The 25,892-nt window shown below is 52.6% G+C and overlaps 1 protein-coding gene across 1 annotated transcript; it reads right to left on the bottom strand.

Moving 5' to 3' along the window:
• Positions 1-3,631: 3,631 nt before the first annotated feature.
• On the bottom strand, positions 3,632-25,726 carry LOC310882248 (uncharacterized protein; the record flags this gene model as incomplete). The annotated part of the gene is made up of 30 exons (XM_083800728.1): positions 3,632-3,939; positions 5,718-5,805; positions 5,982-6,752; positions 8,004-8,104; positions 8,456-8,510; positions 8,651-9,024; positions 9,647-9,738; positions 10,111-10,160; positions 10,261-10,320; positions 10,450-10,500; positions 10,663-10,718; positions 10,820-11,019; positions 16,077-16,164; positions 16,341-16,725; positions 16,825-16,877; positions 16,998-18,448; positions 18,800-18,854; positions 18,995-19,368; positions 19,990-20,081; positions 20,454-20,503; positions 20,604-20,663; positions 20,793-20,843; positions 21,006-21,061; positions 22,540-22,633; positions 23,027-23,079; positions 24,650-24,703; positions 24,863-24,955; positions 25,074-25,195; positions 25,329-25,342; positions 25,707-25,726. The coding sequence occupies 10 exons, from the start codon at positions 25,724-25,726 to the stop codon at positions 20,609-20,611; spliced, it is 612 nt and encodes a 203-aa protein (XP_083656854.1). The 3' UTR covers positions 3,632-3,939; positions 5,718-5,805; positions 5,982-6,752; positions 8,004-8,104; positions 8,456-8,510; positions 8,651-9,024; positions 9,647-9,738; positions 10,111-10,160; positions 10,261-10,320; positions 10,450-10,500; positions 10,663-10,718; positions 10,820-11,019; positions 16,077-16,164; positions 16,341-16,725; positions 16,825-16,877; positions 16,998-18,448; positions 18,800-18,854; positions 18,995-19,368; positions 19,990-20,081; positions 20,454-20,503; positions 20,604-20,608.
• Positions 25,727-25,892: the final 166 nt, after the last annotated feature.

Raw genomic sequence — 25,892 nt, forward strand, 5'->3', positions numbered from 1 at the left:
TAACCCTAACCCTAACCCTAACCCTAACCCTAACCCTAACCCTAACCCTAACCCTAACCCTAACCTAACCCTAACCCTAACCCTAACCCTAACCCTAACCCTAACCCTAACCCTAACCCTAACCCTAACCCAACCCTAACCCTAACCCTAACCCTAACCCTAACCCTAACCCTAACCTAACCCTAACCCTAACCCTAACCCTAACCCTAACCCTAACCCTAACCCTAACCCTAACCCTAACCCTAACCCTAACCCTAACCCTAACCCTAACCCTAACCCTAACCCTAACCTAACCCTAACCCTAACCCTAACCCTAACCCTAACCCTAACCCTAACCCTAACCCTAACCCTAACCCTAACCCTAACCCTAACCCTAACCCTAACCCTAACCCTAACCCTAACCCTAACCCTAACCCTAACCCTAACCCTAACCCTAACCCTAACCCTAACCCAACCCTAACCCTAACCCTAACCCTAACCCTAACCCTAACCCTAACCCTAACCCTAACCCTAACCCTAACCCTAACCCTAACCCTAACCCTAACCCTAACCCTAACCCTAACCCTAACCCTAACCCTAACCCTAACCCTAACCCTAACCCTAACCCTAACCCTAACCCTAACCCTAACCCTAACCCTAACCCTAACCCTAACCCTAACCCTAACCCTAACCCTAACCCTAACCCTAACCCTAACCCTAACCCTAACCCTAACCCTAACCCTAACCCTAACCCTAACCCTAACCCTAACCCTAACCCTAACCCTAACCCTAACCCTAACCCTAACCCTAACCCTAACCCTAACCCTACCCTAACCCTAACCCTAACCCTAACCCTAACCCTAACCCTAACCCTAACCCTAACCTAACCCTAACCCTAACCCTAACCCTAACCCTAACCCTAACCCTAACCCTAACCCTAACCTAACCCTAACCCTAACCCTAACCCTAACCCTAACCCTAACCCTAACCCTAACCCTAACCCTAACCCAAATGGCCGCGGATCTAACCCTAACCCTAACCCTAACCCTAACCCTAACCCTAACCCTAACCCTAACCCTAACCCTAACCCTAACCCTAACCCTAACCCTAACCCTAACCCTAACCCTAACCCTAACCCTAACCCTAACCCTAACCCTAACCCTAACCCTAACCCTAACCGGATCTAACCCTAACCCTAACCCTAACCCTAACCCTAACCCTAACCCTAACCCTAACCCTAACCCTAACCCCTAACCCCTAACCCTAACCCTAACCCTAACCCTAACCCTAACCCTAATTCAATATGGCCGCCCGGACGTCCAGTGCCCGAGAACTACATCTCCCGGCATGCTCTGGGCATCCAACATGGCCGCCCGGAAGTCCAGTGCCCGAGAACTACATCTCCCGGCATGCTATGGGCAACCAACATGGCCGCCCGGAAGTCCAGTGCCGGAAAACTACATCTCCTGGCATGCTATGGGCAACAAACATGGCCGCCCGGAAGTCCAGTGCCGGAAAACTACATCTCCCGGCATGCACCGGAATCCCAACATGGCCGCCCGGAAGTCCAGTGCCCCGGGAACTACATATCCCGGCATGCTCTGGGAAACCAATATGGCCTCCCGGAAGCCCGGTGCCGGAAGACTACATCTCCCGGCAAGCTCTGGGAAACCAACATGGCCTCCCGGAAGCCCAGTGTCCGAGAACTACATCTCCCGGCATGCTCTGGGAAAACAATATGGATTCCCGGAAACCCGGTGCCCAAGAACTACATTTCCCAGCACTCCCCAGAAAATTGAGCCTCGCAGCTCGCCGTAGGACGCCATTTTTTGCTCTGTTACATTACCGGTTTCGTTTTGTGTTTATGGAGGGTTTTCCCGCCGTTTTGGGGGGTTCCCCCTCAATTTCGGGGTTTCACCTCTCCATTTCAGAGTTCTTCCCCGCAATTTTGGGGTTCCTTCCCCCAATTTGGTGCTTCGCCCCCCCCCCCCCCCCCCCCAGTTTTGGGGTTCCCCCTCCATTTTGGGGATTCCCCCCAATTCCAAGCCCCCCACAATTTTGGAGCCCCCCCACCATCCTTTCTTGGCCTGCCACCCTAATATTAGGGTTCTTTCCCCCAATGTTGGGGTTCTCACCACATTTTTGAGGTTCCTTCCCTTAATTTGGGGCTTAGCTCCCCGGGATCTGGGGCTTCAACCCTAATTTTGGGGGTCCCCCCCAAGTTTGGGGATTCCTCCCCAGGTCTGGGGGGGTCCACATCCAATTCTGGAATTTCACACTTCCATTTAAGTCTTCTTCCCCCCCAACGTGGGGGTTCGCCCACCCAATTTTGGGGGGTCCTCCCCTAATTGGGGGGGACACAACCAATTTTGGGGGGGACACAAACGATTTTGGGGGGGACACAACCGATTTTGGGGGGGACACAACCGATTTTAGAGTCCCCCACCCTCCTCTTTTGGGTTCCCCCCTAATATTAAAAGTTCTTCCGCGCAATTTTGGGGGACCCCACAATTTTGACGTTCCTTCCCCTAACTTGGGGCTTCAACCCTTCAATTTTGGGGGGAGCTCCCCCCCTCTTATTTTGGCCTTCCTCCCTAATATTAGGCCTAACCCCTAAGAACCTTGACCCCTAACCCTACGGCAACCACGGATCTAACCCTAACCCCTACCCCAACAAACCCTAGAAACCCTAACCCTAAAAACCCTTACAGCCCTAACCCGATAAAATTTACCACACTAAACCCCTGAAGACTGCTCTAGGGGGTCCACATTCAATTCTGGAATTTCACACTTCCATTTAAGTCTTCTTCCCCCCCAATTTGGGGGTTCGCCCACCCAATTCTGGGGGTTCCTCCCCTAATTGGGGGGGACACAACCAATTTTGGGGAGGACACAACCAATTTTGGGGGGGACACAACCAATTTTGGGGGTCCCCCCAATTTTAGAGTCCCCCACCCTCGTTTTTTGGGTTTCCCCCTTATATTAAGAGTTCTTCCGCGCAATTTTGGGGGACCCCACAATTTTGACGTTCCTTCCCCTAACTTGGGGCTTCAACCCTTCAATTTTGGGGGGCTCCCACCCTCTTAGTTTGGCCTTCCACCCTAATATTGGGCCTAACCCCTAAGAACCCTGACCCCTAACACTACGGCTCCCACGGATCTAACCCTAACCCCTACCCCAAAAAACCCTAGAAACCCTAACCCTAAAAACCCTTACAGTCCTAACCCGATAAAATTTACCACACTAGACCTACGCCTAAAAGCCCTAACCCTAAAAATTAAGACCCTCTAAACCCTAACCCAAAAAGTAAAGATTCTCAAAGCCCTAACCCTGGAGACCCTAACCTTAAAAAAAACATTAAGACCTTAAAACCCTAACCCTAAATACCTGACCATAACTAAAACCCTAAGACCCTAACCCTAAAAACCCTATCAACACTAAAACCACAAAATACTTTAAAACCTTAACACACTAACCCCCAAACCCTAACCCTTATACCTCCAGCCCTAACAACCTTAAAATCCTAACCCTAAACCCTGAAAACCCTAACCCTGAAACCCAACCCTAGTGCCTTAGCCCTGAAACCTTAAAACCCTAACACCTTGTTAGAAACACTCTGTAACCAATAACATAGGCTCAGGCAAGAATCTCAGTGAAGTAGCATTTTTATTCACGATTGCAATGGCAGGCGTCCCACAAACTACCTACTAGTTCCATAACACTATAAACATAACACAATAAATATAAATTTTTTTTTCCTCTCGGTGACCAGGACCCTCCCCAGTTTCCCCATTGACTGGGTAATCCAGGTTCACGATCTATCCGGTGCTTCACTGAAAATACACAGCTGCTGGCCTGTTACAAGTCAATTTTCTCTTTTCCTTGACTGTTTTCCTCTTTGAGGTGGTAATGTTTCTTACACCGTGATTTCCACCCAATTGCTCTAAGGATTCTGGTTGTCTGCATTTCACAAGGTTGTCTGGTAAGCTTTCTTCTCACTGCAAGCATATCTCGATACCACCTTCCTTCCCTCTAAACAAGGTAACTCTGTGCAAAAACATTTTTATTCCCACAACCTTGATCCCCTTACCCTAAAATCCTTATTCCCTTTAACCCTAACAACTCTAACCACAACCCTAACCCTTCATATCAACCCCCCGACGCTAATGACACTGACTAATGATCCAAACCCCAAACTGCCCCAACCCCAGGAAACCGACAAAGAAACTGACACGAAGCTGAAAACTACAAAAAAGGCAAAACCCTGGATACAGACCCCAAATCACAAACACGCGACCAAAATGCTACAGAAAAGCCCCAGACGCAGGCCCCAAGCACTACAGCTAGGCCCCAGAAGCTCAAGACACATCCCAAAGCCAAAATGCAAGCCCCAAACGCTACAGAAAAGCCCCCAAACACCAGACGCAGGCTGCAGAAGTCTACAAGCGGGCCACGACCCACCCCCAGACACAGGCCCCAGGCCCAGCCCCACGCCCCAGACTCAGGCCCCAAAGGTGTACAACCAGCTCCCAACTGCCCCCCTCAAAGGGAGGCTCCAAAGCCCGCCAGAGGACCCTAGAGTGTACAAGCAGCTCCCACCCCCCCCGGCACAGGCCCCAACCCCCCCCAGACACAGGCCCCAAAGGTGTACAAGCAACTCCCCGCCCTCCCCAGAGGCACACCCCAAAGGTGTACAAACAGCCCCAAACCCCCAAGACCCAGACCCCTACAGCATAGAAGCAGCTCCCAACCCCATCCCCCAAGGCACATGCCCCAACTCCCCCCAAGGCAGGCCCCAAAGGTGTACAAGCAACTCCCTCCCCACGCTCCCTCCCCAGAGGCAGGCCCCAAAGGTGTACAACCAGCACCCGACCCCCCCCCCAGATGCAAGCCCTAAAGGTGCACAAGGCAGCTCCAAACCTCCCCCCCAACCCAGGAGTCCAGTGTACGAGCAGCTCTCAACCCCCCCCCAACGCAGGCTCCTATACTGTACAACCAGCTCTGAACCCCCCCACTCCCCAGACACAGGCACCAAGACCCCGCAGAGAAGGCCCCAAGGGTGTGCAAGCAGCTCCCAACCACTCCCCCCGAGGCAAGCCCCAAAGCCCCATACAGGGAAGTCCCTAGCGTGTACAAGCAACTCACAACCCCTCCCAACTGCAGGCCCCAAAAGCGTAGAAGCAGCTACCAACTCCCCAAACGTGGGCACCTACAGTGGACAAGCACCTCTCAACCACCCCCCAGCTGCAGACCCCAAAGCTGTACAAGCAGCTACAAACCATGCCCAAGGCAGGACCCTGCAGTGAACAAGCAGCTCTCACCCCCCCCCCAGATACAAGTCCCAAAGGTGGACAAGCAGCTCCCAACCCCCCCCAGATGCAAGTCCCAAAGATGTACAAGCAGCTCCCAACCCACTTCAGATGCAAGTCCCAAAGGTGGACAAGCAGCTCCCAACCCCCTCCAGATGTAGATCCCTACATTGTACAAGCAGCTCCCAACCCCCACAGATACAGATCCCTACATTGTAGGAGCAGCTTCCAACCCCCCCAGATGCAGGCACTGACCCCACCCCCAAAACACAGTCCCCAAAGGTGTACAAGCAGCTCCACACCCCCCCCAAGACACAGGCCCCAAAAGCCTAAACATATGCCAAGAAAGTACTAATGCAGGTGCCAAATGCTACAGACAGGCCCAAAAGCACAGGCACGAGCCCCAGATGCTCGAGGCCGAGACGTAACTTGGCTTTCTGAATTACTGGAAAGCGGCTTTCATTCTCAGCGAGGTGTGCGCAGGCTAGACAGGATGGGGCTTCAGGCACCTCTTCACCTGTGGAAACACACTGCCATCAGGCACTGCCATGCCAGACAAGCTTTTTCTGTTAAAACACCCTTCTCAGATGCCCCGCGGCATTCAAGTGACCTGCTTTGCTCCGATTCTAAAGACTAGTGTCACAGCCCACCTTGCCTGTGGCACCTGATCAACAGAAGAGAAAGCAACCATACCGTTTGGAAACCGTCACTGCACGTGCCGCTCCTTGATGCTCTGTAACCTCTTCTCAAATCCTCAGCCACTTCTGTGTAGAGCCTGCCATGACACCTGCAAAGCAAGATGGATACCCTTCGCAGTCACCTTGCGCAACTCGGCCATTCTGCTCCACTGCTCCACTCACGACCAGCCTGCCCTTCTCGTGCTGCTCTTCAGAGTGCAGCTTGGCCCCTCTGAGTCTGTGCAAGGCACCTGCGAAAAAAAAAGAAAAGCATAGGCCGCGGCAGCATCCAAAGCCGCAGCACAGCTAGGACAGGTACTCTCACCTGCTCCCTTACTCTGCCCCCTCACCTGCCCTCGAGGCAGATGCTTCCATCTGCTCTCTTAAGCCAGCTACAACACCTCTGGAATATAAACAGGACTTTAACTGTATTTTGTGTAGTTAAGTAACTGCAGTGACAACCGCACCCCTAAAATAACTGCTGCATCTGTTCATCGCTCACCTTGCCAAAACCAGCTCTGGTCGTGAAGTCCCAGGTTGTACGCTGTGTTTCAGCTTTAACAAATGAAAACAGTCAGAAGATAATCATTCAGCTGCCAGCATTAGCACCCATCCCTCAACAACACAAGGGACCCCATGGCTAATTTTATCATTTCAAAACAGCAGCCCCCTTGCCTCAGCACCTGGAAAGTAGATCAAGCCAGTCACCGGGTTGCCTACCGAGTCCTTGACAGTTCCAAAAGGAGCTCTTTCCTGTGACCTGTTCCTCCTAAGGTTTACCCCTCTACTGGGGAGGGGAACGAAATACATACAAAAAATCAAAACCCCACATCTGCGAGCTTTCAAGATTCAATGACAGACCTCTCCTCTAGCACTATTCAAGCACTATGCAAACAGCTGCTCGCAAGCAGCTCAAGTCTCCCCCTCCACATTAGCCAAACACCACGGAGATGACTCTGTGCCAGCTGCCCTTCAGTACGTGCCCAGAGGCAGACCGGATGTCTTTGCCAAAACACTCCGGACAATGTATTAGTACACCGATGGACCGTCACCTTAGTTACCATCACTAACTGCCAGGCAGGACAGCTCCAGGCCAAACACACACACACACAGGCACGCTACAAACGTTACGAACAAAACACAGAACACAAGGCGCAAAAAAAAAGAGGACTCCCAGAGGGAAGCCCTACAGCAACAGCAAGTCAGAACAGGTGCTCTGCAGCAGACCCAAGGAGAGACTCAAATGTCACGACATGCGACTGGAAGCAACTGCCAGAACTGGGATGATGGAGGCATAAAAAGCCTGCCTTCAAGACAAGAGACCAGAAGGATGGGGAGTGCAAACCCCAGAAGAAAAATGCTTCGGAAATGGACTCCCAAGACAGAGCTCCTGATGAAGCCCACATGACTTCCGCAACAGCGAGGATGGAAACAGATGCCATCTGAAACCGAATATGATGCACAAGACCTGAAACACATCTGCGCTTCAGGCTGTGACTGCAAGACAAGAAGTGCTCAGATGAGCCCTACGATGATGAAACAAGCACTTAGGACCTTTGGTGTGGCTAACAAGTTGCCCATCTAATCCGTCCAGTGGAAAAAGGCAATGAGGATATCAAGACCTGAGGAGCGCGTAACATATGATGATCGCATCAAGAAACATTTGATACAAAAAAAAATTACACGCACAGAAGAAATGATCTCTTTAAGCTCCCACAGCAAGACAAGAAATGCTCAGCTTCCGATTGAGCATCAGCATTATTCCAGTGAGGTCAAGTGTTCGACACCCTCAGGAAGGCTTCCCCAGGGCCTGCCAAGCACCAGGAGCAACAGCACAGCACAGACAACAGAACACAGGCACCAAGCTGGAACTGCCCTGCCTGGCACGTGCTCAAGCCCTACCTGACAGAATCCCACGCCCCCACACACTGTCTGACCGTGATCAATCCTAAAAGGCCCCATCCACAGCAATGATTTAAAAGCACAGACCCTCGCCCTATGTGTGCATTCAAAACCCGAAAGCAAACATAGCACTTGCCCCACAACTTAGCTTGGGAATGACGGGAGGCAGGTTCCATCCTCATCAAGGAACACGAAGGCTAGCCAGGACATTGCTTCCGGCACAAGGCTCCTCTTCACCTGCAGAAATAAAGTGCCATCGGGCACTGGCACACCAGCCAAACTTCTTCCAGTGAAACACCCACCTCAAAAACAAAACAGTAGCCCACTGACCTGCTCTGCTACTGAAGTCAGATAGACCAACTCCAGACAACTGCCCGCCTTCCCCTGCCAACCACCCCCAAACACACAGTATTTGCCCCTGGACTTAATTCTCAGGGGTCACAATCCATCCTCAAGGTGGACCACAGAGGCCAACTAGGATGTTCCCACTATCTTCTTCGTCCCTGGAAAAGAGGAGTCACCCAGAGGTGGGACCAATAGACTACCAAATCAAAAACAATGCCCTTTTCCCAACTTTTCTCCACTCACCTTCCCGATCCAGGCTTTGCGCTTCCATTTACTGTACTGAGCCAAGGTCACGTGGCTTAGACCAAGGAGAAAAAACAAACAAAAATGACAATCCACAAAACAGTCTATACCCACTCCTCTTCTTTCCTCCCCTACCCCAACAGCCAAGAAGCCCCAGACCCACGTTCCCCAGCCCAGTACCACCGCTTTGCTCACCTAACATCCCAAGGAAATGCATCACCCTTGTGCCTCATTCAAGTGTCCGTGCCCATGCCCTGGGCTACAAGAAACAAAAAGAGGAGGTCATATCCGTGATGGACACGCAAACAGTACAGCTCCTTGCAGAGGACTCAAACACAGAGACGAGAGCCAGAAAAAAAAAAAACACACCCTCAGGTCCACAAATACCAAAAGGCCATGAATGCACAGCAGCCCCAACAGGGGTAATCACAGACTTATCCTTTACAGATGAGAACGGTGACCCTGCTCAGTCTTTCCATAATACTGCACTTATGCGGTCAAGCCCCTTCTGATGTGTACTGAAGCTCCTTGTGAAGCCTCTGGACAGTTATGCAAATGACTTGATATACCTAGAGATTAAAAGATAACTCAAAAAAAAAGGAACCTTACCCCACCATTTCCCAAAAACAAGTTAGCCGGCAACACCTCCTAAGCACACCTCTATTATGTGAATTCCAAGCACTTAAAATCTAGAAGGCTGCAAGGTCTAAAGATCCTACAGCCACCCAAACCACAGGCAAAAGCTCCAAAACTATAACTAACTGTCCCTAACCCTGAAAAAGACCACCCCTTACATGCCTACTGCTGCTCTTTTCAGATGCATGCTTACACAGGGAGCTTCGATGATACTTATCTCCTAAACCCTGCTCCATCACTTTGCCACCAAGGTTGTAACTTTGATAAGATTTGCCTTAATTCTGCAGAAATCATAAGGGACCCAGAACCACAAAGCAAACACACAAAATAACATTGACATCCTATCCGTAAACATGCTATAACAATTACTCACCTGAAGAAGAGCTGCATGCAATACAGGCACCTATTACTAGATTGGTTTACTCTAACAGGTCCTACTAGTTGTTACCCCACAAAGATGGGCGTACCGGTCTCTACGTCGAAACGCATCAGTCTGCAGACTCTGACCCACCTAAAGAAACCTCCAACTCACTGAAGGAAAAACAAAGCACTTACCCCAAAGTGCAGCCCAGGCAGAACGAGCTCTCTGATGGGATGCCTGCGACTCAATGACCACTAGGCCCTGCCTGGGACCCAAAGCCAATCACCTGGGAAAGGGGAGGGGCAAAGCACAAAGTAGAAAGAGGAGAAGCAACACCTGTGGTTTATGTATCTATTTATATGGCTTAGCTCAACAGCATGCAGGGTGCAGACAAGAGAACTGGGTTGTTTCTAGAAGCAACAATCCCCATGTTTTGGCTTCAGCTTTGAATATTGAAAGCTTTTCTCCTCTACAACACCTGCCTCAGGAACCAAACAGCATTGCAGTGACCTGCATTGCTCCTATTCTAAAGACTATCACAGCCCACCTTGCCTGTGGCACCTGATAAGCAGAAGAGAAAGCAACCACAGCAGCAAAAGCCACAGCACCCTCAGGACAGTTACCCTCATCCCCTCCTTTACCTCAGCCGCTTACCTACCCCACATGGCAGATGCTTCCACCCGTTCTCTGAAGCCACCTAGAGCACCTCTAAGAGAGAAAGTGGAATTTTACTCTATTTGATATAGTTACAAAAACTGCAACGACAGCCGCACCCCAAAAATAACAGCTACCTCTGTTCATCACTCACCAGAGTCACTCCAGAGGCAGCTCGGATCGTGACGTCCTGTACTGCACACTGCGTTTCAGCCTGAACAAAGGAAAACACAGTCAGACCATGAACATTCAGCTGACAGCATTAGCACCCATCCCTCAACAACAGAAGTCACCCCATATTTAATGTTTTTGTTTCAAAACAGCAGTCCACTTGCCTCTGTACCTGCAAGTTAGATCCAAGCTCGAAAGGAACCGCCACCATCACCCATGCCACCTGGGAACACAGAAGGACAAAATGACCGCTGTGCTTGCAAGCCACCACCTGCCACAGTGCTCCTCTGTCCCAAACAGCCTCACCTCAGACCCTCAGAGCGAAACACCTGAATGTCTTCCCTTTGCATCAGATAAGGGATGACCAGGCTGATAGAACTCTCACCTTCCCTCACTGCTCCGTGACACGGGGATTTCCCTGTCCAAGACTGCACGAAGCCCCTGCAGAGACAAGAGAAAAGCACACCCTGAGGCACCTCACAGCCACAGCGTACCTGCTGCAATACCTCTCTCTTCCCAGCTCCTTTACTTCAGCTCCTCACCAGCTCTGAGATTCTTCGCTTCAGTTTCCCCATTGACTGGGTAATCCAGGTTCACGATCTATCCGGTGCTTCACTGAAAATACACAGCTGCTGGCCTGTTACAAGTCAATTTTCTCTTTTCCTTGACTGTTTTCCTCTTTGAGGTGGTAATGTTTCTTACACCGTGATTTCCACCCAATTGCTCTAAGGATTCTGGTTGTCTGCATTTCACAAGGTTGTCTGGTAAGCTTTCTTCTCACTGCAAGCATATCTCGATACCACCTTCCTTCCCTCTAAACAAGGTAACTCTGTGCAAAAACATTTTTATTCCCACAACCTTGATCCCCTTACCCTAAAATCCTTATTCCCTTTAACCCTAACAACTCTAACCACAACCCTAACCCTTTATATCAACCCCCCGACGCTAATGACACTGACTAATGATCCAAACCCCAAACTGCCCCAACCCCAGGAAACCGACAAAGAAACTGACACGAAGCTGAAAACTACAAAAAAGGCAAAACCCTGGATACAGACCCCAAATCACAAACACGCGACCAAAATGCTACAGAAAAGCCCCAGATGCAGGCCCCAAGCACTACAGCTAGGCCCCAGAAGCTCAAGACACATCCCAAAGCCAAAATGCAAGCCCCAAACGCTACAGAAAAGCCCCCAAACACCAGACGCAGGCTGCAGAAGTCTACAAGCGGGCCACGACCCACCCCCAGACACAGGCCCCAACCACACCCAGATGCAGACCCCAACTGTCCACAAGCAGCTCCCAACCCACCCCCCCCGTGAACTGGACCCCACCCCACCCCAGTGCAGGCCCCAGGCCCAGCCCCCACGCCCCAGACTCAGGCCCCAAAGGTGTACAACCAGCTCCCAACTGCCCCCCCCAAAGGGAGGCTCCAAAGCCCGCCAGAGGACCCTAGAGTGTACAAGCAGCTCCCAATGCCCCCGGCACAGGCCCCAACCCCCCCCCAGACACAGGCCCCAAAGGTGTACAAGCAACTCCCCGCCCACCCCAGAGGCACACCCCAAAGGTGTACAAACAGCCCCAACCCCCAAAGACCCAGACCCCTACAGCATAGAAGCAGCTCCCAACCCCACCCCCCCAAGGAACATACCCCAACCCCCCCCCCCAAGGCAGGCCCTAACAGTGTACAAGCAGCTCCCACCCCCCCCAGAGGCAGGCCCCAAAGGTGTACAACCAGCACCCGATCCCCCCCCCCAGATGCAAGCCCCAAAGGTGCACAAGCAGCTCCAAACCTCCCCCCCATCCCAGGCATCCAGTGAATGAGCAGCTCCCAACCCCCCACCAACGCAGGCTCCTATACTGTACAACCAGCTCTGAACCCCCCCAACTCCCCAGACGCAAGCACCCACCCCCCCCCAGAGGCAGACCCCAAGGGTGTGCAAGCAGCTCACAACCACCCACCCCGCCCAGAGGCAGGCCCCAAGGGTGTGCAAGCAGCTCACAACCACCCACCCCCCCCAGAGGCAGGCCCCAAGGGTGTGCAAGCAGCTCACAACCACCCACCCCCCCCAGAGGCAGGCCCCAAACGCCCCTAGATGCAAGCCCCAAAGGTGCACAAGCAGCTCCCAACCCCCCCCCAACGCAGGCTCCTACACTACAACCAGCTCTGAACCCCCCCCCCCACTCACCAGACGCAGGCACCAAGCCCCCGCAGAGGCAGGCCCCAAGGGTGTGCAAGCAGCTTCCAACCCCTCCCCCCCCCGAGGCAGGCCCCAAAGCCCCATAGAGGGAAGCCCCTAGCGTGTACAAGCAACTCCACACCCTCCCCAGAGGCACGCCCCAAAGGTGTAAAAACAGCCCCAACCCCCCAAGACCCAGACCCCTACAGCGTAGAAGCAGCTCCCAACCCCCCCCCCCAAGGCAGGCCCTAACAGTGTACAAGCAGCTCCCAACCCCCTCCAGATGCAAGCCCGAAAGATGTACAAGCAGCTCCCAACCCCCCCCAGATGCAAGTCCCAAAGGTGTACAAGCAGCTCCCAACCCCCCCCCAGATGCAAGTCCCAAAGGTGTACAAGCAACTCCCAACCCCCCTGTTGTGGTTTAACCCGGCTGGCAGCTAAACACCACACAGCCGTTCGCTCACCCTCCCCCCTCCCTCTCTGGGATGGGGGAGAGAAACGGGAAAGTGAAGCCTGTGAGTTGAGATAAAGACAGTTTATTAAGACAGGAATATAATAATAACAATAATAATAATAATAATAATAGTGATAATGATAATAGTATTAATAATAATAATGTGTAAGAAAACAAGTGATGCACAATGCAATTGCTCACCACCCGCTGACCGATGCCCAGCCTATCCCCGAGCAGCCGGCCCCCCACCCCGGCCAGCCACCCCTATATATTGTTTAGCATGACGTCAGGTGGTATGGAATACCCCTTTGGCCAGTTTGGGTCAGCTGTCCTGGGTCTGTCCCCTCCCAGGTCCTGCTGCACCCCTAGCCTGCTCGCTGGCAGGACAGAGCGAGAAGCCGAAAAGTCCTTGGCCTGGTGTAAAGACTGCTCTGCAACAATTAAAACATCAGCATGTTATCAGCGCTCTTCTCATCCTAATCCAAAACATAGCACCCTACCAGCTACTATGAGGAAAAATTAACTCTGTCCTAACTGGAACCAGGACAACAAGCAGCTCCCAACCCCCCCGAGATGCAAGCCCCAAAGGTGCACAAGCAGCTCCAAACCTTCCCCCCCAACCCAGGCGTCCAGTGTACGAGCAACTCCCAACCGCCCCCAACGCAGGCTCCTATACTGTACAACCAGCTCTGAACCCCCCCACTCCCCAGACACAGGCACCAAGCCCCGGCAAAGGCAGGCCCCGAGGGTGCACAAGCAGCTCCAAACCTCCCCCCCCCCCCCAAACCAGGCTTCCAGTGTATGAGCAGCTCCCAACCCCCCCCCAACGCAGGCTCCTACACTACAACCAACTCTGAACCCGCCCCCCCCCGACTCACCAGACGCAGGCACCAAGCCCCCGCAGAGGCAGGCCCCAAGGGTGTGCAAGCAGCTTCCAACCCCTCCCCCCCCCGAGGCAGGCCCCAAAGCCCCATAGAGGGAAGCCCCTAGCATGTACAAGCAACTCCCCACCCTCCCCAGAGGCACGCCCCAAAGGTGTACAAACAGCCCCAACCCCCCAAGACCCAGACCCCTACAGCGTAGAAGCAGCTCCCACCCCCAAGGCACATGCCCCAACCCACCCCCCCCCAAGGCAGGCCCTAACAGTGTACAAGCAGCTCCCAACCCCCCCCAGATGCAAGCCCGAAAGATGTACAAGCAGTTCCCAACCTCCCCCAGATGCAAGTCCCAAAGGTGTACAAGCAGCTCCCAACCCCCCCCAGATGCAAGTCCCAAAGGTGTACAAGCAGCTCCCAACCCCCCCCCAGATGCAAGCCCCAAAGGTGCACAAGGAGCTCCAAACCTTCCCCCCCAACCCAGGCGTCCAGTGTACGAGCAGCTCCCAACCCCGCCCCAACGCAGGCTCCTATACTGTACAACCAGCTCTGAACCCCCCCACTCCCCAGACACAGGCACCAAGCCCCCGCAAAGGTAGGCCCCGAGGGTGCACAAGCAACTCCAAACCTCCCCCCCCCACAAACCAGGCGTCCAGTTTTCGAGCAGCTCCCAACCCCCCCCCCAACGCAGGCTCCTACACTACACCCAGCTCTGAACCCGCCCCCCCCACTCACCAGACGCAGGCACCAAGCCCCCGCAGAGGCAGGCCCCAAGGGTGTGCAAGCAGCTTCCAACCCCTCCCCCCCCGAGGCAGGCCCCAAAGCCCCATAGAGGGAAGCCCCTAGCGTGTACAAGCAACTCCACACCCTCCCCAGAGGCACGCCCCAAAGGTGTAAAAACAGCCCCAACCCCCCAAGACCCAGACCCCTACAGCGTAGAAGCAGCTCCCAACCCCACCCCCAAGGCACATGCCCCAACCCCCCCCCCCAAGGCAGGCCCTAACAGTGTACAAGCAGCTCCCAACCCCCTCCAGATGCAAGCCCGAAAGATGTACAAGCAGCTCCCAACCCCCCCCAGATGCAAGTCCCAAAGGTGTACAAGCAGCTCCCACCCCCCCCCTACATGCAAGTCCCAAAGGTGTACAAGCAGCTCCCAACCCCCCCCCAGATGCAAGCCCCAAAGGTGCACAAGCAGCTCCAAACCTTCCCCCCCAACCCAGGCGTCCAGTGTACGAGCAGATCTCAACGCCCCCCCAACGCAGGCTCCTACACTACAACCAGCTCTGAACCCCCCCACTCCCCAGACGCAGGCACCAAGCCCCCGCAGAGGCAGGCCCCAAGGGTGTGCAAGCCGCTCACAACCACCCCCCGCCCAGAGGCAGGCCCCAAAGCCCCATACAGGGAAGCCCCTAGCATGTACAAGCATCTCACAACCCCTCCCAGCTGCAGGCCCCAAAAGTGTACAAGCAGCTCCCAACTCCCCAAACGTGGGCACCTACAGTGGACAAGCACCTCTCAACCAGCCCCAGCTGCAGACCCCAAAGCTGTACAAGCAGCTACAAACCCCCCCCAGATGCAAGTCCCAAAGGTGGACAAGCAGCTCCCAACCCCCCCCAGATGCAAGTCCCAAAGGTGGACAAGCAGCTCCCAACCCCCCCCAGATGCAAGTCCCAAAGGTGGACAAGCAGCTCCCAACCCCCCCCAGATGCAAGTCCCAAAGGTGGACAAGCAGCTCCCAACCCCCCCCAGATGCAAGTCCCAAAGGTGGACAAGCAGCTCCCAACCCCCCCCAGATGCAAGTCCCAAAGGTGGACAAGCAGCTCCCAACCCCCCCACACGCAAGTCCCAAAGGTGGACAAGCAGCTCCCAACCCCCCCACACGCAAGTCCCAAAGGTGGACAAGCAGCTCCCAACCCCCCCACACGCAAGTCCCAAAGGTGGACAAGCAGCTCCCAACACCCACCCCCAACCGCAAGCCCATACTGTGTACAAGCACCTCCCAACCCCCACAGATACAGCTCCCTACATTGTAGGGGCACCTTCCAACCCCCCCAGATGCAGGCCCTGACCCCCCCCCAGACACAGTCCCCAAAGGTGTTCAAGCAACTCCCAACCCCCCCCCCCCCAGATACAAGCCCCAAAGGTGTACAAGCAGCTCCACACCCCCCCCAAGACACAGGCCCCAAAAGCCTAAACATATGCCAAGAAAGTACTAATGCAGGTGCCAAATGCTACAGACAGGCCCAAAAGCACAGGCACGAGCCCCAGATGCTCGAGGCCGAGACGTAACTTGGCTTTCTGAATTACTGGAAAGCAGCTTTCATTCGCAGCGAGGTGTGCGCAGGCTAGACAGGATGGGGCTTCAGGCACCTCTTCACCTGTGGAAACACACTGCCATCAGGCACTGCCATGCCAGACAAGCTTTTTCTGTTAAAACACCCTTCTCAGATGCCCCGCGGCATTCAAGTGACCTGCTTTGCTCCGATTCTAAAGACTAGTGTCACAGCCCACCTTGCCTGTGGCACCTGATCAACAGAAGAGAAAGCAACCATACCGTTTGGAAACCGTCACTGCACGTGCCGCTCCTTGATGCTCTGTAACCTCTTCTCAAATCCTCAGCCACTTCTGTGTAGAGCCTGCCATGGCACCTGCAAAGCAAGATGGATACCCTTCGCAGTCACCTTGCGCAACTTGGCCATTCTGCTCCAACCCCACTCACGACCAGCCTGCCCTTCTCGTGCTGCTCTTCAGAGTGCAGCTTGGCCCCTCTGAGTCTGTGCAAGGCACCTGCGAAAAAAAAAGAAAAGCATAGGCCGCGGCAGCATCCAAAGCCGCAGCACAGCTAGGACAGGTACTCTCACCTGCTCCCTTACTCTGCCCCCTCACCTGCCCTCGAGGCAGATGCTTCCATCTGCTCTCTTAAGCCAGCTACAACACCTCTGGAATATAAACAGGACTTTAACTGTATTTTGTGTAGTTAAGTAACTGCAGTGACAACCGCACCCCTAAAATAACTGCTGCATCTGTTCATCGCTCACCTTGCCAAAACCAGCTCTGGTTGTGAAGTCCCAGGTTGTACGCTGTGTTTCAGCTTTAACAAATGAAAACAGTCAGAAGATAATCATTCAGCTGCCAGCATTAGCACCCATCCCTCAACAACACAAGGGACCCCATGGCTAATTTTATCATTTCAAAACAGCAGCCCCCTTACCTCAGCACCTGGAAAGTAGATCAAGCCAGTCACCGGGTTGCCTACCGAGTCCTTGACAGTTCCAAAAGGAGCTCTTTCCTGTGACCTGTTCCTCCTAAGGTTCACCCCTCTACTGGGGAGGGGAACGAAATACATACAAAAAATCAAAACCCCACATCTGCGAGCTTTCAAGATTCAATGACAGACCTCTCCTCTAGCACTATTCAAGCACTATGCAAACAGCTGCTCGCAAGCAGCTCAAGTCTCCCCCTCCACATTAGCCAAACACCACGGAGATGACTCTGTGCCAGCTGCCCTTCAGTACGTGCCCAGAGGCAGACCGGATGTCTTTGCCAAAACACTCCGGACAATGTATTAGTACACCGCCACGTTAGCTACCATCACTAACTGCCAGGCAGGACAGCTCCAGGCCAAACACACACACACAGGCACGCTACAAACATTACGAACAAAACACAGAACACAAGGCGCAAAAAAAAAGAGGACTCCCAGAGGGAAGCCCTACAGCGACAGCAAGTCAGAACAGGTGCTCTGCAGCAGACCCAAGGAGAGACTCAAATGTCACGACATGCGACTGGAAGCAACTGCCAGAACTGGGATGATGGAGGCATAAAAAGCCTGCCTTCAAGACAAGAGACCAGAAGGATGGGGAGTGCAAACCCCAGAAGAAAAATGCTTCGGAAATGGACTCCCAAGACAGAGCTCCTGATGAAGCCCACATGACTTCCGCAACAGCGAGGATGGAAACAGATGCCATCTGAAACCGAATATGATGCACAAGACCTGAAACACATCTGCGCTTCAGGCTGTGACTGCAAGACAAGAAGTGCTCAGATGAGCCCTACGATGATGAAACAAGCACTTAGGACCTTTGGTGTGGCTAACAAGTTGCCCATCTAATCCGTCCAGTGGAAAAAGGCAATGAGGATATCAAGACCTGAGGAGCGCGTAACATATGATGATCGCATCAAGAAACATTTGATACAAAAAAAAATTACACGCACAGAAGAAATGATCTCTTTAAGCTCCCACAGCAAGACAAGAAATGCTCAGCTTCCGATTGAGCATCAGCATTATTCCAGTGAGGTCAAGTGTTCGACACCCTCAGGACGGCTTCCCCAGGGCCTGCCAAGCACCAGGAGCAACAGCACAGACAACACAGAACACAGACACCAAGCTGGAACTGCCCTGCCTGGCACGTGCTCAAGCCGTACCTGATCGAACCTCACACCCCCACACACTGTCTGACCGTGATCAATCCTAAAAGGCCCCATCCACAGCAATGACTTAAAAGCACAGACCCTCGCCCTATGTGTGCATTCAAAACCCGAAAGCAAACATAGCACTTGCACCCCAACTTAGCTTGGGAATGACGGGAGGCAGGTTCCATCCTCATCAAGGAACACGAAGGCTAGCCAGGACATTGCTTCCGGCACGAGGCTCCTCTTCACCTGCAGAAATAAAGTGCCATCGGGCACTGGCACACCAGCCAAACTTCTTCCAGTGAAACACCCACCTCAAAAACAAAACAGTAGCCCACTGACCTGCTCTGCTACTGAAGTCAGATAGACCAACTCCAGACAACTGCCCGCCTTCCCCTGCCAACCACCCCCAAACACACAGTATTTGCCCCTGGACTTAATTCTCAGGGGTCACAATCCATCCTCAAGGTGGACCACAGAGGCCAACTAGGATGTTCCCACTATCTTCTTCGTCCCCGGAAAAGAGGAGTCACCCAGAGGTGGGACCAATAGACTACCAAACCAAAACCAATGCCCTTTTCCCAACTGTACTCCACTCACCTTCCCGATCCAGGCTTAGCGCTTCCATTTACTGTACTGAGCCAAGGTCACGTGGCTTAGACCAAGGAGAAAGAACAAACAAAAATGACAATCCACAAAACAGTCTATACCCACTCCTCTTCTTTCCTCACCTACCCCAACAGCCAAGAAGCCCCAGACCCACGTTCCCCAACCCAGTACCACCGCTTCGCTCACCTAACATCCCAAGGAAATGCATCACCCTCGTGCCTCATTCAAGTGTCCGTGCCCATGCCCTGGGCTACAAGAAACAAAAAGAGGAGGTCATATCCGTGATGGACACGCAAACAGTACAGCTCCTTGCAGAGGACTCAAACACAGAGACGAGAGCCAGAAAAAAAAAAAACACACCCTCAGGTCCACAAATACCAAAAGGCCATGAATGCACAGCAGCCCCAACAGGGGTAATCACAGACTTATCCTTTACAGATGAGAACGGTGACCCTGCTCAGTCTTTCCATAATACTGCACTTATGCGGTCAAGCCCCTTCTGATGCGTACTGAAGCTCCTTGTGAAGCCTCTGGACAGTTATGCAAATGGCTTGATATACCTAGAGATTAAAAGGTAACTCAAAAAAAAGGAACCGTACCCCACCATTTCCCAAAAACAAGTTAGCCGGCAACACCTCCTAAGCACACCTCTATTACGTGAATTCCAAGCACTTAAAAACTAGAAGGCTGCAACGTCTAAAGACTCTACAGCCACACAAACCACAGGCAAAAGCTCCAAAACTATAACAAACTGTCCCTAACCCTGAAAAAGACCACCCCTTACACGCCTACTGCTGCTCTTTTCAGACACATGCTTACACAGGGAGCTTCGATGATACTTATCTCCTAAACCCTGCTCCATCACTTTGCCACCAAGGTTGTAACTTTGATAAGATTTGCCTTAATTCTGCAGAAATCATAAGGGACCCAGAACCACAAAGCAAACACACAAAGTAACATTGACATCCTATCCGTAAACATGCTATAACAATTACTCACCTGAAGAAGAGCTGCATGCAATACAGGCACCTATTACTAGATTGGTTTACTCTAACAGGTCCTACTAGTTGTTACCTCACAAAGATGGGCGTACCGGTCTCTACTTGGAAACGCATCAGTCCATAGACTCTTAACCACCTAAAGAAACCTCCAACTCACTGAAGGAAAAACAAAGCACTTACCCCAAAGTGCAGCCCAGGCAGAACGAGCTCTCTGATGGGATGCCTGCGACTCAATGACCACTAGGCCCTGCCTGGGACCCAAAGCCAATCACCTGGGAAAGGGGAGGGGCAAAGCACAAAGTAGAAAGAGGAGAAGCAACACCTGTGGTTTATGTATCTATTTATATGGCTTAGCTCAACAGCATGCAGGGTGCAGACAAGAGAACTGGGTTGTTTCTAGAAGCAACAATCCCCATGTTTTGGCTTCAGCTTTGAATATTGAAAGCTTTTCTCCTCTACAACACCTGCCTCAGGAACCAAACAGCATTGCAGTGACCTGCATTGCTCCTATTCTAAAGACTATCACAGCCCACCTTGCCTGTGGCACCTGATAAGCAGAAGAGAAAGCAACCACAGCAGCAAAAGCCACTGCACCCTCAGGACAGTTACCCTCATCCCCTCCTTTACCTCAGCTGCTTACCTACCCCACATGGCAGATGCTTCCACCTGTTCTCTGAAGCCGCCTATAGCACCTCTAAAAGAGAAACTGGAATTTTACTCTATCTGATGTAGTTAAAAAAATTGCAACGACAGCCGCACCCCAAAAATAACAGCTACCTCTGTTCATCACTCACCAGGGTCACTCCAGAGGCAGCTCGGGTCGTGACGTCCTGTACTGCACACTGCGTTTCAGCCTGAACAAAGGAAAACACAGTCAGAAGATAAACATTCAGCTGACAGCATTAGCACCCATCCCTCAACAACAGAAGTCACCCCATATTTAATGTTTTTGTTTCAAAACAGCAGTCCACTTGCCTCTGTACCTGCAAGTTAGATCCAAGCTCGAAAGGAACGGCCACCACCACCCATGCCACCTGGGAACACAGAAGGACAAAATGACCGCTGTGCTTGCAAGCCACCACCTGCCACAGTGCTCCTCTGTCCCAAACAGCCTCACCTCAGACCCTCAGAGGGAAACACCTGAATGTCTTCCCTTTGCATCAGATAAGGGATCACCAGGCTGATAGAACTCTCACCTTCCCTCACTGCTCCGTGACACGGGGATTTCCCTGTCCAAGACTGCACGAAGCCCCTGCAGAGACAAGAGAAAAGCACACCCTGAGGCACCTCACAGCCACAGCGTACCTGCTGCAATACCTCTCTCTTCCCAGCTCCTTTACTTCAGCTCCTCACCAGCTCTGAGATTCTTCGCTTCAGTTTCCCCATTGACTGGGTAATCCAGGTTCACAATCTATCCAGTGCTTCACTGAAAATACACAGTTGCTGGCCTGTTACAAGTCAATTTTCTTTTTTCCTTGACTGTTTTCCTCTTTGAGGTGGTAATGTTTCTTACACCGTGATTTCCACCCAATTGCTCTAAGGATTCTGGTTGTCTGCATTTCACAAGGTTGTCTGGTAAGCTTTCTTCTCACTACAAGCATATCTCGATACCACCTTCCTTCCCTCTAAACAAGGTAACTCTGTGCAAAAACATTTTTATTCCCACAACCTTGATCCCCTTACCCTAAAATCCTTATTCCCTTTAGCCCTAACAACTCTAACCACAACCCTAACCCTTCATATCAACCCCCCGACGCTAATGACACTGACTAATGATCCAAACCCCAAACTGCCCCTAACCCCAGGCAACCGAAAAGAAACTGACACAAAGCTGAAAACTACAAAAAAAGGTAAAACCCTGAATACAGACCCCAAATCACAAACAGGCGACCAAAATGCTACAGAAAAGCCCCAGACGCAGGCCCCAAGCACTACAGCTAGGCCCCAGAAGCTCAAGACACATCCCAAAGCCAAAATGCAAGCCCCAAACGCTACAGAAAAGCCCCCAAACACCAGACACCCTCCCCAGAGGCACGCCCCAAAGGTGTACAACCAGCCCCAACCCCCCAAGACCCAGACCCCTACAGCGTAGAAGCAGCTCCCAACCCCCCCCCCCCCCAAGGCAGGCCCTAACAGTGTACAAGCAGCTCCCACCCCCCCCCAGACGCAGGCCCCAAAGGTGTACAAGCAGCTCACAACCACCCCCCCAGAGGCAGGCCCCAACCCCCTTGCATCTGGGCAAGCCCGAAAGGTGTACAACCAGCTCCAACCCCCCCCCCAGACGCAGGCCCCAAGCCCCCCCAGACACAGGCCCCAAAGGTGTACAAGCAGCTCCACACCCCCCCCAAGACACAGGCCCCAAAAGCCTAAAGATACGCCAAGAAACTACTAATGCAGGTGCCAAACGCTACAGACAGGCCCAAAAGCACAGGCACGAGCCCCAGATGCTCGAGGCCGAGACGTAACTTGGCTTTCTGAATTACTGGAAAGCGGCTTTCCTTCTCAGCGAGGTGTGCGCAGGCTAGACAGGATGGGGCTTCAGGCACCTCTTCACTTGTGGAAACACACTGCCATCAGGCACTGCCATGCCAGACAAGCTTTTTCTGTTAAAACACCCTTCTCAGATGCCCCGCGGCATTCAAGTGACCTGCTTTGCTCCGATTCTAAAGACTAGTGTCACAGCCCACCTTGCCTGTGGCACCTGACCAACAGAAGAGAAAGCAACCATACCGTTTGGAAACCGTCACTGCACGTGCCGCTCCTTGATGCTCTGTAACCTCTTCTCAAATCCTCAGCCACTTCTGTGGAGAGCCTGCCATGACACCTGCAAAGCAAGATGGATACCCTTCGCAGTCACCTTGCGCAACTTGGCCATTCTGCTCCACTGCTCCACTCACGACCAGCCTGCCCTTCTCGTGCTGCTCTTCAGAGTGCAGCTTGGCCCCTCTGAGTCTGTGCAAGGCACCTGCGAAAGAAAACAGAAAAGCATAGGCCGCGGCAGCATCCAAAGCCGCAGCACAGCTAGGACAGGTACTCTCACCTGCTCCCTTACTCTGCCCCCTCACCTGCCCTCGAGGCAGATGCTTCCATCTGCTCTCTTAAGCCAGCTACAACACCTCTGGAATATAAACAGGACTTTAACTGTATTTTGTGTAGTTAAGTAACTGCAGTGACAACCGCACCCCTAAAATAACTGCTGCATCTGTTCATCGCTCACCTTGCCAAAACCAGCTCTGGTCGTGAAGTCCCAGGTTGTACGCTGTGTTTCAGCTTTAACAAATGAAAACAGTCAGAAGATAATCATTCAGCTGCCAGCATTAGCACCCATCCCTCAACAACACAAGGGACCCCATGGCTAATTTTATCATTTCAAAACAGCAGCCCCCTTGCCTCAGCACCTGGAAAGTAGATCAAGCCAGTCACCGGGTTGCCTACCGAGTCCTTGACAGTTCCAAAAGGAGCTCTTTCCTGTGACCTGTTCCTCCTAAGGTTTACCCCTCTACTGGGGAGGGGAACGAAATACATACAAAAAATCAAAACCCCACATCTGCGAGCTTTCAAGATTCAATGACAGACCTCTCCTCTAGCACTATTCAAGCACTATGCAAACAGCTGCTCGCAAGCAGCTCAAGTCTCCCCCTCCACATTAGCCAAACACCACGGAGATGACTCTGTGCCAGCTGCCCTTCAGTACGTGCCCAGAGGCAGACCGGATGTCTTTGCCAAAACACTCCGGACAATGTATTAGTACACCGCCACGTTAGCTACCATCACTAACTGCCAGGCAGGACAGCTCCAGGCCAAACACACACACACAGGCACGCTACAAACATTACGAACAAAACACAGAACACAAGGCGCAAAAAAAGGACTCCCAGAGGGAAGCCCTACAGCTAGTCAGAAGAGGTGCCCTGCAGCAGACCCAAGGAGAGATTCAAATGTCACGACATGCGACTGGAAGCAACTGCCAGAACTGGGATGATAGAGGCATAAAAAGCCTGCCTTTAAGACAAGAGACCAGAAGGATGGGGAGTGCAAACCCCAGAAGAAACCTCTTAGGAAATGAATTCCCAAGACAGAGCTCCTGATGCGACCCAGATGACTTCTGCAAGAGTGAGTATGGAAACAGATGCCATCTGAAACCGAATATGATGCACAAGACCTGAAACACATCTGCGCTTTAAGCTGCGACTGCAATACAAGAAGTGCTCGGATCAGACCCATGATGACAAAACAAGCATTTAGGACCTTTGGTACGGCTAACAAGTTGCTTTTCTAGTCTGTCCAGTGCAAAAAGCAATGAGGATATCAAGACCTGAGGAGCACGTAACATGATGATCACATCAAGAAACATTTGATACAAAGACCCGAGGAGTGCATGACACAGAACACACACTGCAGAAGCAGCGCTACAAGACAAATAAACATATGGGAACTGTCCTGCCTGGCACATACACTCACACTACAAAATACCCCCTGCTCCTTCTATTAGCCTGGTGACCCAGCCTCAAGCAGCCTGAAGGTGACGCAGCCTCAACCACCCTCACAGTGCCACCAAGTATATTCAGCCGGCTGGCTCCATGCTGCTCCCGCTCCCAGCTCCCATAAGCCACACCATATATGCAAATACCAGGTGCCCCTCAACTTAGCTCTCAGATTGCTGGATGGTAAATTCCTTCCACCTCAAGAAATGCACAGACACTGAGAGACATCTTAGTCCATGGCCACGCTCATCATCATCTGCAAAAACAGCGTACCAGCATTCACTAGCACACCAGCCCTGATGCCCACCTCCTCCGCAATACTGACTACCACTGAAGCAACATACGGTTGTGCTCACCCGTTCCTCTCTGAGTCCAAGCTCCAACAGTACAGCCAGTATCACCCACACCACCTGGGAAAACAAAGGGATAAAATGATCGTTGTGTTCTCAAGTAATCACCCACCACACTGCTCCTCTATCCCACCCAGCCTCACCTCAGACCCTCAGCAGATTCTGAGGAAGGCCTGCTGCAGCACCTGCTAAACCAGGGGAAACACTTCAAGGACTTGCCTTAGGGGGACCTTGCTTAGGGACACTGACTGGGCTGACGACCCTCTCGTCTTTCCTCAGCACTCCACAATGTGGGGATTCACCTCTCCAAGGCTGCAGGAAGCACCCACAAAAGAAAAAAAAGAAAAGGCAGATCCTCGGGCACCTCACAGGCACAGCCTACCTGCTGCAATACCTCTCTTTCACTAGCTCTTTTTCTTCAGCTGCTCACATGCTCCAACTCGGCCGGGCCGGCACCACAGACTGGTGGTGCTTTCCACACTGCTGGAAAGCAGGCTTTATCCTCAAGGCACGTGCAGGCTAGATGAGATGGGGCTCCAGGCACCTCTTCACCTGTGGAAACACACTGCCATCAGACACCGCCATGCCAGACAAACTTTTCCTGTTAAAACACCCTTCTCAGATGCCCTGCGGCATTCCAGTGACCTGCTTTGCTCCGATTCTAAAGACTGATGTCACAGCCCACCTTGCCTGTGGCACCTGATCAACAGAAGAGAAAGCAACCGCAGCGCTTGGAAACCATCCCTGCACGTACTGCTCCTTGTCACTCTCCGGCCTCATCTCAAATCCTCAGCCACTTCTGTGGAGAGCCTGCTATGGCACCTGCAAAGCAAGACAGAGACCTTTCAGAGTCACCTCGTGCTACTTGGCCATTCCGCTCCAACCCAGCTCATGACCAGCCCCCCTACTTAAGCAGCTCTTCAGAATGCAGTTTGCTCCTTTGAGCCTGTGCGAGACACCTGTGAAAGAGGAAGAAAAGCATAGGCTAAGGCAGCATCCAAAGCCGCAGCACAGCTAGGACAGTTACTCTCATCTGCTGCCTTACCTCTACCCGCTTACCTACCCCGAGGCAGATGCTTCCATCTACCCTCTTAAGCTAGCTACAACACCTCTAAAACAGAAAAGAGGGGTCACTTAGAGTGACAGTGACAACCGCAACCCAACTATAACTGCTCCGTTTGTTCATCGCTCACCTTGCCAGAGGCAGCTCTGGGTGTGACGTCCCAGGTTGTACGCTGTGTTTCAGCTT

This window comes from Anser anser (assembly GCF_964211835.1).
Source record: "Anser anser genome assembly, chromosome: 15".
In the NCBI taxonomy this organism is placed as follows: Eukaryota; Metazoa; Chordata; class Aves; order Anseriformes; family Anatidae; genus Anser; species Anser anser.